General features: G+C 43.5%; 1 protein-coding gene across 1 annotated transcript; it reads right to left on the bottom strand.

Annotated features, from left to right (window-relative positions):
• Nucleotides 1-1,120: 1,120 nt before the first annotated feature.
• LEPROT (leptin receptor overlapping transcript) lies at nt 1,121-13,755 on the bottom strand. Its single transcript, XM_075615896.1, has 4 exons — nt 13,280-13,755; nt 8,089-8,164; nt 6,898-7,084; nt 1,121-1,552 (listed from the first exon to the last, which is right to left on the bottom strand). The coding sequence occupies exons 1-4, from the start codon at nt 13,293-13,295 to the stop codon at nt 1,436-1,438; spliced, it is 396 nt and encodes a 131-aa protein (XP_075472011.1). The 5' UTR covers nt 13,296-13,755; the 3' UTR covers nt 1,121-1,435.
• Between the last annotated feature and the right edge of the window lie 841 nt (nt 13,756-14,596).

Here is a 14,596-nt window from a genome sequence, read left to right on the forward strand (position 1 = left end):
GAGCATCCCTAATCTACCTGCACCTTGAGACCTCAATATTAAGCAGCCCACTAAAAAGTCCTGGACGAGGCTTCTAGTTCTATTTGCAGATGGCCTTTACAAAACGTTTTTAGTAACCGTGTTGAGAGTGTTGCATGTAAAAAGTGCTCCTCCTTTACTGCTACAGCTTCAGCTCTTCAAAGCAGGGTGGGCAAACGGATACAGAGCATATAGCTCTGACGTTCCTGCGATGCTCTGATCAGACATGAATAGACTACACAACGCAAGTTTTACTTTGTGGAGCATCTGCTTCTTGGTAACAATATCTGCAATAAAAGCAATGCAAAGAGCCTTCACCGTGACGTTCTGTGCAGCTGTAAACTTGCTTAGAATTAGTCTATGGTCTATCGTTGCATTAAGTATTCATGTGAAGCACATGGTTAAAAGAGCATCAACTCCCTGCAAGTATCCTCCCCATCACCAGCTTTCTACGCCAACATATCTTAGGCCTTGGGTGGCCAACAACAGGTCAGTATTTCAGGATCTCCCTGCTTCAGCACAGGGGACTTAACTTGTTATGCACAGCACTATCAAGGTGGAAGGAATATGCTTAAGTTAAACTGGCAACTTTACACTTTTAGTGCTACCTTGTTACCCTTTAATGATCGTCAAAATACCAGTAGCAATACTGAAGTTTGCCCTAAAAATTGCATCCAAAAGGCTCATGAGTTAATAGCATTAGGGGAACCCGAATAATATGCACGTCTGATCACACAAGGGGGTTTCTAACCGGCTGGTGAAAGCAAAGGTGAATAAGGATTAGGTAAGTCTTAAAGTCATCAACAGCGCATGTGGACTATCTGAATCAATGTACCACCATCAGGGCAGGTGTATAGCCAACAAGTGCATGACTGACATGCTGATTTTTCTGCTGCTCTTATTTCATTTCATACTAATGAAACTTACTAAAGCTTCAGGGAAATGCTTGCAAACTGGTAACGAAGCGGAAATAAAATGCCACGGTGTTTATTTGCATATGCTCACCCCTAGTTGTCCCCAGTTGTGATACGCAGTTGGAGTAATGTTTGATGTTTGAGAGACTGAAACATACCTTGAAATCATGTGCGAGATGTGGGGATGGTTTGTCTTTCAGGTGATCTAATAAATTGTATTTTTTATTATAGAAAATGATTGTTTACATGGAGAAAATTAAATAAAAATGGAAACAAGCCCTGGGATTAGTTCTAACAAATATGCCGTAAAGTAGCAGTCTAAAAAACTTCTAGGCGCCTCTGATATAAATTGGAATAGGCTACGATTGACACACACACACACGTATATACATACACACACACACACACATGTATATACATACATACACACACACATGTATATACATACATACACAAGATAGAAGTCAGAGGTTTGGGAAGTCTGCACATTATGGAAGGCCTCTCTACCATTGCTCCCAACTAAAGTCGTCTCCTTTTCCAAATACGATGAAAAAGCCCATTATTGTAAGGAAAATAACCGCGTTGCCAGCAAGCACCAATCCACAGGCGCCCCATTTAATCTGAAAGACAAAAGAAACAGAACACCGTCAGCTCGGCGTGGAAACGTGGGGAACAAATTAGATCGTTATGTTTAAAAAGGTAGAAGTCATACAGACATTAACCATTCCTATTAATTCCACCTATCCCCAGCACACCTATACACCGTGCATAAGAGGAGAAATGACTGCTTCTGAATCCCTGGGACTATAATACTGCAGATACATTAATAACCGATTCATGCACACACAAATGAATATTGCAAAAGCAATTTTATGCCCATCATAGTTTTAACCAGCTGTTTTGTTTATGCCTTCCAAAGGTAATAAAGAAATACTTACAGCACTTTGGATTTTCTAATTAGTGCTTTCATTTTATTGGTAATTATTAATGCAATGCACAGATTGTATTGCATACAGCATGTGAGGGTTTGACTAACCTGCCTTTTCTGCACTACAGGAGTTAAAGCAGCAATCCCCCCATACTCTTTACTCCCTCCCCCCCTTTTTTTTAAGGGGACCCGAGAAGTTCCTGAGGCAGTCAAAGGTGAAGTTACTGGGTGCTAATGTCACTCCTGGCTGCCAAATCTCGGGCCAATAGGAAGCTGCAACATCATCCATTGTGGCTTCCTATTGGTCAGCCATTTAAACCCCCCCCCCCCTTTAAAAACCAGGAAGTAATACTGGTCACTTCACCAGTATGCATCTCAGCAACTGGGGGTACCCAGCGCCAAAAAAGACGCGGTTCAGCCCCGGAGGGTCCCCACAGTTTCTTCAATCCTGTAAAAAAAAATTAACGGGGGGCTAGCTAGCTGCTTACATTTAAATTTACAACGTTCATAATGCCCTTCAAGTTTTCATCTGTGATCAGAGATGAAACGAAAAAGATTTGCAGAATGTGAGCACGGGTGTAATATGTGCCGGGTGTAATATGTGCCGGGTGTAATATGTGCCGGGTGTAATATGTGCCGGCTGTAATATGTGCCGGCTGTAATATGTGCCGGGTGTAATATGTGCCGGGTGTAATATGTGCCGGGTGTAATATGTGCCGGGTGTAATATGTGCCGGGTGTAATATGTGCCGGGTGTAATATGTGCCGGGTGTAATATGTGCCGGGTGTAATATGTGCCGGGTGTAATATGTGCCGGGTGTAATATGTGCCGGGTGTAATATGTGCCGGGTGTAATATGTGCCAGGTCACCCGTGGCGCAGCTCATGAGTTTAGAGATTGCTTAATCCTCAAGAATCAAGCCGTGTCAGTCTGACTAGCGCACACGGTCTATTTAAGGCTTGTTGTGGTGCGTTTTTGGGACGAATGGAGTTCCCAATGAAGGTGAACCACTGCCAATACAACAAATCACAAACAGATTAAACCCCCGGGGGTTCATTCCAACAACTGCAAAGCTAAATCTGGAGCTCTCTAAAGTATGTTCTCAGGATGTCCGTGCCATTCAGATAGGGAAGAGATCAATGTATGATGGATTGAGCACCATCTAGGGGCTGTGTGATGCCTTGATTAAAAAGTACAGTACAGTGGCAGGGAAAAGGCGAACATACATCAATGTAACAGGACGTATTTGAAGTCCGGGAGGGAATGGGGATATAGTTTTCTAGCCTCCTACAAATAATTCTGAAAGTTTATGATTTCAATATAAAAATGGTCATTATTTTCTGTACGGGCTGAAATCCCGGTCTTTATAGGGTCAGCCCAAGTGCTAGTCTAGAGCGTAAGCTCTGTGGGCCAATGACCTTCCTACGGCCTGTTTGCCTTAACATGCATGTACTCTTTTGTCATACAAGGTTATTGTCCTCTCCCCCACATTGTACGGCACTGCGGAATATGTTGGTGCCATACAAGTAAAAAAAGTAATAATAAATGACGACAACGGAGCAAAATATGACGAATTTAAACTCAAGGAGCAGAAAGCAGTATTACTAATATACATAATCTCCGGTGTCTTCTCAGGGAAACGGACTGGCTATGTTAGGCTGAGCCTGTAATGTAGGGGTACTGTAGGGCCGTAGCGAGGGTAGGGCCCACTCCAACATTAAAGCCGGCCCCTGATATGGGAGCTGGGTGGGCGGGGCAGCCAGGACAGAGCTTCTCACTCCCACTCTGCGCAGCCGCATATAGGAGAGCTCCACGTGAGCAGGGAGGGAGGACTTGGCTGGCGAGCAAGCACGGAGGAGAAGGTAATAACTGTCACCCACTGCCCCCCCCCCGTGTCTCTCCCTCTTCCCCCTACGTGTTACACTCCCCCCCCCCCATGTCAAGGATGATGTTTTTGGTATCTCTGCATGTATGTGCTACTTGCATGTTATAGTAATGTATTCTGTGTTAATGTTTCTGCATGAATTTACTATTTCAGGATATACTCCACGTCAGTGTAAAGTGCAGTCAGGTTATACTCCGCGTCAGTGTATAGTGCAGTCAGGTTATACTCCGCGCCAGTGTATAGTGCAGTCAGGTTATACTCCGCGTCAGTGTATAGTGCAGTCAGGTTATACTCCGCGTCAGTGTATAGTGCAGTCAGGTTATATTCAGTGTCAGTGTATAGTGCAGTCAGGTTATACTCAGTGTCAGTGTATAGTGCAGTCAGGTTATACTCTGCTTCAGTGTATAGTGCAGTCAGGTTATACTCCGCGTCAGTGTATAGTGCAGTCAGGTTATACTCCGCGTCAGTGTATAGTGCAGTCAGGTTATACTCCGCGTCAGTGTATAGTGCAGTCAGGTTATACTCCGCGTCAGTGTATAGTGCAGTCAGGTGATACTCCGCGTCAGTGTATAGTGCAGTCAGGTTATACTCCGCGTCAGTGTATAGTGCAGTCAGGTTATACTCCGCGTCAGTGTATAGTGCAGTCAGGTTATACTCCGCGTCAGTGTATAGTGCAGTCAGGTTATACCCCGCGTCAGTGTATAGTGCAGTCAGGTTATACTCCGTGTCGGTGTGGGTATATCCTGACTGCACTATACACTCACACAGAGTATAACCAGATTGTATGGGTGCAATGTTGCAGCAGAAAGTTTGGAGAGCGCAGTAATCACCATATATAAAAAACAAAATGATACAACATAGCACCCGTGAATGATATAACAGTGAAATAGAATAACAAGCGCAAATAATATAACTAATAAATCAAAGGTAATACAGATGATATACTATACTTAATGAGTGCAGCTCCTGACGTAGAATTCAAACCAAATTCAATCAGCAAACGAAGGAGAAACAGGTGCGCAAATCACATCAGGACATGGAAAAGAAAGTGAAAACACAAAATAGTGCAATATTGGCTACTCCAACAAATAGCTTCAATGCTGGAAGTTCTATAAAATTTGCACTCACGTGTTTAACGTGAAATGAAAGTGTTGTGGTTGTTCAAAGTTACCAACTTATGTCTCCAGACAGGTACTCCAGATCCACATAGAGGGGGGGGAAATCCATATACAAAAAAGGGAAAGCAAAAAATAGTGTAGTACTGTTTTTAATGTTAAAAACACAAAGTATTCCACTTACATAAGTGCCTTTGTTTGAGGGCATTCAGACCACCCTGGGTCATAAGGTCAGACAAGGATATTCACAGCAACAGCATCCGCTCCACGTCCGTCACAGCAGGTACTGGGCTGATTAAAGTTGTCCTCCACTCTGGATGTCATCAACATGGGCTCCTTAGTAATCACCGATTCACCCAACGCGCGTTTCCACTGCAGTCTTCATCAGTCTTTATCAGATAAGCCCCTGATGAAGACTCTGCAGTGGAAACGCGCGTTGGGTGAATCAGTGATTACTAAGGAGCCCATGTTGATGACATCCAGAGTGGAGGACAACTTTAATCAGCCCAGTACCTGCTGTGACGGACGTGGAGCGGATGCTGTTCCTGTGAATACCTTGTCTGACCTTATGACCCAGGGTGGTCTGAATGCCCTCAAACAAAGGCACTTATGTAAGTGGAATACTTTGTGTTTTTAACATTAAAAACAGTACTACACTATTTTTTGCTTTCCCTTTTTTGTATATGGATTTCCCCCCCCCCTCTATGTGGATCTGGAGTACCTGTCTGGAGACATAAGTTGGTAACTTTGAATAACCACAACGCTTTCCTTTCACGTTAAACACGCGAGTGCAAATTTTATAGAACTTCCAGCATTGAAGCTATTTGTTGGAGTAGCCAATATTGCACTATTTGGTGTTTTCACTTTCTTTTCCATGTCCTGATGTGATTTGCGCACCTGTTTCTCCTTCGTCACCCGTGAATGATAGTCTGTGAAAATGATTCATTTTGGTTTTTTTTATATATATGGTGATTACTGCGCTCCCCAAACTTTCTGCTGCAACATTCAACTGAGGAATTGGACCATCCTCCACGGGTTCTGAGCTGCAATTTATCACAGAGCACTTCATTTAAGTTGTTTGTTGTTTAAATCACTGTATCTCACTTTTACTGATATATTCACTTATTTGATCATTTGATCATTATCCACCCCTCACTAGAACGCCTAACTTTTTTCTTTTGTATGGGTGCAATGCCAGGTTGTTCTTGCGGCATACCACGCAGTGTGCAACGCCACGCAATGTGCCACGCCACGTAATGTGCCACCACCAACCCAAACTGCTCTACCTCAGTCCAGGCCATGCCCCTGGTGTGATCCGATACCACAAGCGCCGTTTGTTACTTACAGACCCACATTTTCCCTTCTTTTTAAAAAAAATAAATAAAAAGTCATTTATTTAATAATCGCTTTCTCCCTTTCGGTTGCACAGCGTACATATTGTGTAACATCTACAACACGGCGCAAAAAGCCCGACTATTTCACGGCTTTAATACATCATGAAATCAGGTATAGCGGCGTCATGGTGTTTGAAGCACTTTGACCACTGGTTTGGGGTAAATATCTTCTGTGCCCTTTCAAGAATGAGTACTTGGTACTTGTGAATGCTTAAAATATATATATTTTTGGAACCACATAATTCTTCATAACTGCAGCTTAGAATTGCACCCTGTAATAAATATTCAGTAACAGCCTCTACTACTATTATAGTTTGTGGTATTGGTTATTGTGCTTTTCAAGAGTTCATTCACATTTCGCACGGTTATTGAATCCCTTCGCTGACAGAAGGAGGATGAACACATCTCGAATTACAAAGCACAATAAAAATGGTAGCGATTATGGCCGGGAGTCAGCAAAGCGCATTTCGCTCCATCGTCCCCGCATTGGCGATATCTGCCATTAAAACTACTAACAGGTATCGCCGACTCTGGCGCTCAGATGACTCCCGCCCACGTTATACATACTATGTAGCAGGACGCCAACGTAACGTAGCATTATCTTCCATACTGCATGTCCGACGCGGCGTTTCTATCACACTCACCAAAGCGACACGGGCAAGAATAACCGGAAAGCCGAAGGCCGAGACCACGATTCCAGTGGTGAAGAAGTATGCTAATTCCCGGCAGGCGCTGCTGGCGGCATCCGAGTCCTCGCTCAATCGTACGGCAATGAAATGTGGAATGGGGCTAAGAACGTAAAATATCAAAACAAACAGGGGCCAGTATACTCTGTGGGAGGAAAAAAGAGAGCGTCAAATTAGTATTATTATATATTTTTTTAATATTCTTTTTGTTGCCTCTGGCAGTAAAAGGTTTACCGGTTTTGCCCAATTAGAAGGTAAGGTTTTGTTTTATTTTTTTCAATAAAGTTAAGTTGAAAAGTAGATAAATCGCAAACTTTGCGAGCCAATCAGCAGTCGGATGTATGAGGTAAGAGGGTAAAATGGAGGAAGCTTCGAATGGGTGCCTGAAGCAGCCATGTTGCCTGTGGCAGAAGAGTGAGTGGGAGTAAACTTTTTTTCTTCCCAACCACTACTAAAATTAGGGGGGTGTCGCCTTATATTCAGGGTCGCCCTATAATTGGGCAAATACGGGAATAGTCCCTGGGGATCCAAAGCAAAACCCAACTATGCTGCTCCCATCACCAGCAGAGGACGCGTGGCCAGATCTGTAAGGTTTTTTCCCCCGCACCCGGAGGCTTCCAAGTGCTGAGCTCCACTAAAATTACCCCGATATGGGTAAAAAAATTAAAAATTATATATGAGGGGATTGTTGATTTAACTTTCATTAACAACCAGAGAGGGGAAGACACTTTGCATATACACAATCCTGCTTGACATACATTATTACACACAAAGGGGAGTTAAACTACTCTGTTTACCACATTTAAAAACGAACATTTCGAAATATCAATTTTACTGAAAAAAAGCATCAATATCTCTGATTTCGCCTCTTAAACGCGCCCCTACCATCGGTTCATGTTGGCCCTAGGCATGAATAGTTATTTACCAACCCTCTAGGTCAGGGGTGGCCAACTCCAGTCCTCAAGGGCCACAAACAGGTCAGGTTCTCAGGCTATCCCTGCTTCAGCACAGGATGAGCCACTGATTGAGACACCTGTGCTGAAGCAGGGATTATGCTATATGAAAACTTCTAATGATAAAACTACAGAGAATTACAATTCTACTTTATGAATGGAGATAGATTGCTTCGTTTGTGTGAGCGATACTTACTTGTAACCTTCCAAGACACATCCCAACATGAGAAAGGTTAGACCAATGGCACCGCTAAAGGATAATGCCACCAATGCTATATAATAAATAAAAAAATAAATAAAAAAAGGTCAAACTGGTGTCAATGATTAACCCACAATAAGAGAATAGGGATGATTGTCAATACACAAAAGGATGGATCGCTGTCACATATTAAAACTATATGGAGAAAAAAAAAAAGTGAGAACTTACAATTCATGGAATTAAAAGATGTCATTCATAATAAAAAAAAAAAAAGAACATGACTGCATAAGACTTACAAATAAGTATCATTATGTTTAGACATGTGCAAAAGTGTCCCAACTGTATTTGTCAACGCAGTAGACCCCCATCACCACCCACAATAAATGTACATTGCGGTTGAACAAAGACCTCCCCGGAGACTGCTGTCTGTTCTCCTGTCATGGGTCTATTGCTTCGATATTAAAGCTTCTCTATTTCGATCTGAAACTCACCAGCCCTTTCACCCCCTGCACCCAATTTCCCAACTCCATCTGTCCATGAAATGTCTGTGAAGTGACTGTGTAACCCTGTTCTGTTACAGTAACCATGTATTGTTATAATTCTGTGCCCAGGACATACTTGAAAACGAGAGGTAACTCTCAATGTATTACTTCCTGGTGAAACATTTTTATAAATAAATAAATTGGACGCACATCCTGGGTGATGGACGTGGAAGTCGAGTCTTGTGAGTGCATCTTTATTCTACGTACTAACTTTATTTGTGACACTTTTTTTATTTTTATTTTTTAAATCCCCAAATGTCAGTGTTTCACTAAAAATGTTGCCAGGCTTCACAAATCTAATAATTTCACAAAATGAGTTGCAGATGCTGCATTTTTGCAGGATATTGAGTGAAATGGGTATTGAATCCAGACCCTGAAACAGGGATTTTGTAGGGGGGGGGGGGGAGAGAGAGAGAGAGAGAGAGATGACTTGAGAAATAAGCGAATTTAAATATGAACAAAGGTTTATTCCCACGGAATCTCTCTCAGCAAAAGCCCTATTTCAGGGTCTGGAAGTTAATTAAAAAGGCTTACAATTAAATACAATGGATTAAAAATGGAGATTTGGCACCATTTTAGCAAAAATAAAAAAAAAGGCCAAACTTTTGCACATCTCTTGGTACAACCAAAACATGTTTCTGATCATTTTCTCATAAGTAGCTATTTTTCCATCTCAAAAAAGTGAACTTTATAACTTTAAAAGGCAGGAGACACTCAAACATACAGCACCCACATTACACACAACAACTACAAAATATGTTATGTTTTATTGTAATCCTCAATTCATAATGTGAAGACATACTATATTAATTATCTGCCCTGGTTCATCTGGAGTTAGGTGGCCACCCTATAAAATCAGCATTTATGAATTAGACTAATTATTGGAGCAAACCCTAATTGCTGTTATAGGAGAAGGAAGCTCACTTTCTAACATGGGATTCCGTGGATTCACAATACATTTCCACGGAGTTCAGCAGCTCTTCCAAAAGGTTAAAGCCCCATTTGTATGATATTGCTCGTTAGATTCACCCCGGTAAATGGAACACGCCAGATACTATGTTGGCGTTAGTATCAAATGTGCTTTGCTTTCTGAGCTAGAATGGTTCCCACTCTTTAGGACAGGGTGACTAATTCAATCAAGTGTGACAGCCCCTGTAAGGACCGGATTCTATATACGCTGAAGCGTAGTGAAGTCTTCAGCCGAAAATAACTCGAGCAGCCGCTTTGGTGTATATAAAATCATTCCCCTAAATCTTCAAGAACTTCCTGAAAAACAACGCACTCATTCCCCAGCATAATTTGCCTAATATACCCCTGAAGATGTTATACGCTCCCTATGTTCAAAGCAGCGATCGTGCTTTCTTTATTCGTTTCTAGCCTTATAGGATTGGAGCAGGGGGACTCCAAAGCTGGACCGCGTTAATTTGAGCTCCGGGAACCCCCTGCTTCCTGAGATACTTCCCTCCGTAGGGGGTGTGGGTAGCAGCGCCAACTGGACAATCGAAATGGCGGATTTAAAGCTCCCACATCACGCGGGCCAACGGGAAACCACATCGTCATCTCTTGCGGCTTCATCAGCCCACGTGACCAGGACATTTAAACCTGCCAAGTTGCTACCTGCACCCACTATGAAGGTCAGTATCTAGGGAAGCAGGGGGTCCCCGGAGCTGAAATTAAAAAGCTTCAGCTCCGGAGACCCCCGGCTTCAAACCTATGGGGGAAAAAATGCTCTGCTGCTTTAAAAAGGTATAATATGTTAACCAAATAAGTATAAGTACTCAGGACAATGTCATTGCTCCGAGCACGGAGGTACCTGCGGCCCCGCAGGAAGAAGACATTAAAGTGCCCCATCCCCTTCCGTTCTGACCCTACTGCTTTCCCAGAAACCAGCCACGAGACCCCCGACTTAGAAACCTATACGGGTTATTTATCACCTCTGCCCCAGTCACCTATGATGGCCATGGTACCTCATTGTAATGCTGCTAATGTATATATGTCGGTAACATCTGTGGGGAATGAAGTGTTTAACTGGTAGGGCCTACTGTTCAGAGGGTATGTGCCACACCTGAACCGGGCACGGTTTGTTATGGAATAGGGGAATCAGGTGGGCCACTGGTGGGAAGAGGGCCAGTATTCTGCTGAGCAGGAGGCAGAGATTATGCGCGAGTGTAGGCAGAAAATGGAAAAGGCCTCTTCTCTCCTTCCATTAAGGAGGATAATTATGAATCTGCATGGGAGGGACCCATATACTGGGTGCTACCAGTGCGAGCTTGCGGGCAATACTTGAGGAAGAATAGTCGCGCGGATAGGGTGGGATATGTGGGCAAGCACGGAAGGAAGCGTTGCTACTCCGTTAATCTTCCTGATCATCGGGGTAAGATGATCACAAAGCCAGATCCTCCTCATTATTGAGACTGTGTCATGGTGCTGATCTATGATGCCTACAGTTCATAGTTAAGGTGTATACATATTATATCCATGCTATAATTATGTATCAGGTTATCCTAAGATGTATGTTACTGCAAATACTGTTTGGGGATGTTTTAGTAAGAATTTTTATAACTAAATAATTGCCTCATGCGGGGGCGATAAGGATTTTCACCAGGGGGAGAGTGTAGTATCCTCACTATTTTCCCCCACAGCTTGGCACATAAGTCCTGGTAAGAGCAGGCAGTGCTAGGGTTAATAGTTAGCTAGTGACATCACATCTCAGTTGCTGAGTGTAGCAATTTACAGGCACAAGTCTGGGCTTGTGGAGTTGCAAGCAGAGGGGGAGGGGTAGTTTGGCCCCTCCTGCTGTATGTCTAAGTGGGTTCTGCAAAAGGCAGTTAGTTGCTCCCTCGCCTAGGGAAGTGCCAGTTCCTCCCTCACATAGGGGTGAGTGAGCAGGGAACATGTAGACTGCCTGGGAGTCTCAAACTCCTGGGATGAACAGTCAAGGGCCAGAGAACTGTAGCAACTGTACACCAATCCATGTTTAGCCAATCAAATCTGGAAGGAGACCATATTGTATACAATAGTGTTCAACAGTTCATAGGAGCGTAGTGCTTAACCCTTTCACTGCCTGAGGGTTCCCCCTGGCACTTAATTGGTTCTATTGAAGACCTATGACTTGCTCTTTAACAATGCTTTGCTGGCTCATCTGGCAGCAAAGGGGTTAAAACAAGTGCAGCAGGGTACCACCTGACTACTATTCTGCCCAATGGGCTGGCAGTAAACCCTGGTATCAGGTTGCCAGTAGTTGGTATGGGGTTTTCCCCCTCACCTTTGGTACTGTACTTGAGTGACAGCAGGTGGGTGGTACATCCTGTTGTAGCTGGGACAACGGGGTGCCCGCCTTCTGGCTGTACTTAAGGGCAGGACCGCCCAAAAGTTAGAGAGTTCCATCCCCTCTGAGGAAGGCAGTTCACACAACTGAGAGCCTGAGATTGGGGTCTTCCCATGTGCTCTTCCCTCTGAGGGAGAGCGAGTGTGGACCATACCTCTGCCTCCGCTAGGGAGGTGGGGAAGAGCTAGGACGGCTGTGCTTGCCCTTGGCCTGTAGTGACAGTCCAGGGACCATCTTCAGTAATAGCTGACCTGACCGACTGTATCTGGCAGAAGACTGCCGTGTAACGGTTACTGCAGAGTGTAGTAATAAACACGTTTCTGTTTTGCAATATACCTCCTGTCTGGTGCGTGACCTTACTGGGGGGAGAGGTAATAAGTTTCAACGTGGGAGATCACCTTCAGTTCCTGGAGCCTACGGCAGATGGAGGCGCTGCACTGCTAAGGAGATATGTGGGGTATAAACCCCAGAAGCCTGTTCCTGTGCCCCCACTACCATCAGCAGACGACTCAGCCCTCCTGTTGCCGGCAGGTATATGCACCATACACCTGTAAAGGCCCCTATCTGCGATTGGGTGGTGGAAACACTGTTACACGTCACACCTACTTTCACAAGGTTATAAAGGTGGATTGTCCAATTACTGGGGAAGTACAACAATATTCGGCATTTGTGAAGTGCAGCTCTGCCCCTGCAGGTCCCTTTTGCAGAAGATATTAGAATTACAATAAAGCAAAACCATTCAGCATGTAATATTATCTACTTGGTCTAATAATTTTAAATATGTTCAAAGATTCTAACACCACATCAACAAGTATCCCTAAATATTAAATAAGTATTTGTGTTGGATGGTAACTAGGAACTTGTACATAACAGAGGAAATCCATTTGCAGTAAAATGATAAACCAGATTGTAGAAACGTCACACTGCTGCCTTTTATTAATGGGAATACCGAGATCAGTTCCATGGGGTAACAGCTGCAAACAGGTGGACTACATTAATAATATGATCCCAATTAGCCCACAAAACTGGCTGTGATCCAAATAAGAAATTATGTACAAACATGTCCATTCTGCAGCATATTGTACACAGAAAACGAAAGATGGGCTCAGAGACAGACACAAAATAACGGAAATATAACTATATAGAAAGTTCAGCCCAGTGCTTTGCGTTTTATAAAAGCATGTGAGTAGCAGATCTGTAATAGTGTTCTTACTCTATTCTCAGGAAACAAACAGATTAAGGACAAAGAAACAGCTGTATCTGCCCCTCCTGCAGCACACAGAGTGGGGGAGTCAGGGGAGAAGAATGAGAACGATACCTTTAATCCCGGCCATGTTTAATGCAGGAGCCCAGCTCTTTGGTAGAGTATATATGGTGTGCTGTGTATTTACTGAGTCTTCCTGCTTCCTGACACACAGACAGCCAACAGGAAACAGGAAACGATGCCCTATGTGTCATGAAAGGGATTATACAGTCAGACAGCTCCTGTGTGAGTGTGTGTGACACTGCAGCTCTGCCTGTGCACAGCGCGCGTGTGTGTGTGTGTGTGACACTGCAGCTCTGCCTGTGCACAGCGCGTGTGTGTGCGCTGTGTGTGTGCGTGTGTGTGACACTGCAGCTCTGCCTGTGCACAGTTTGTGTGTGTGTGATGTTGCAGCTGCCTTTGCACAGCTCCTGTGTGTGTGTGTGACACTGCAGCTCTGTTTGTGCACAGCTCCTGTGTGTGATGCTGCAGTTGCCGGTGCACAGCTCCTGTGTGTGTGACACTGCAGCTCTGCCAGTGCACAGCTCCTGTGTGTGTGTGTGTGTGTGTGTGTGAGGGATAGACTAAAATGTTTAATGTGGAAAACGTTTAATGTGGATTAATGTGGCAAGACATACACCAATTGACTTCAAACTTGGCACAGAACATGCTTTGCACTCCCCCAAACTGTCCATAAAATTTCATGTTTTTTGATAACATGCACCGCAAATTATGTACATTAATCACTATCCGAAAGTGGAAAATGCTTACCTTAAACGCGTTTATTGTGAATCTAGGAGTCAAAACATACAGTGATTCATTTAAAACTTGCCACATGAGCTGCTGTATACTGCCCACAACTATCCTGAAAATTACAAAGTGTTTGCTAGCACACACAGCAAATTGTTTACATTATGCACTCTCAGAAGGGCCCAGTATCTCATATGGAAATTCGTAACTTTAATTAAATTACATTAAAATTTGGCAGAACCCATACTTTACACTGCCCGCAACTATCCTGAAATTTACATGGCTTTTGCTGACATACACAGCAAATTATTAACGTTAACCAGTTGCTGAAGGACAACAGTCTAAAACGATTAATGTGGAAAAACGTTTAATGTGGATTAATGTGGCAACACATACACCAATTGCCTTCAAATTTGGCACAGTATATGCTTTGCACTCCCCCAAACTGTCCTGCAAATTTCATGGCTGTTGATAACATGCACTGCAAATTATTCACATTAAGCAGTTTCTGTAGGACAACTGTCTAAAATGCTTAATGTGAAAAATTCTTAATGTGGATTAATGTACCAACACATACACCAATTGCCTTCAAATTTGGCACAGTATATGCTTTGCACTCCCCCAAGCTGTGCTGCAAATGTC

This window comes from Ascaphus truei, chromosome 10, assembly GCF_040206685.1.
Source record: "Ascaphus truei isolate aAscTru1 chromosome 10, aAscTru1.hap1, whole genome shotgun sequence".
NCBI classification, from domain to species: domain Eukaryota; kingdom Metazoa; phylum Chordata; class Amphibia; order Anura; family Ascaphidae; genus Ascaphus; species Ascaphus truei.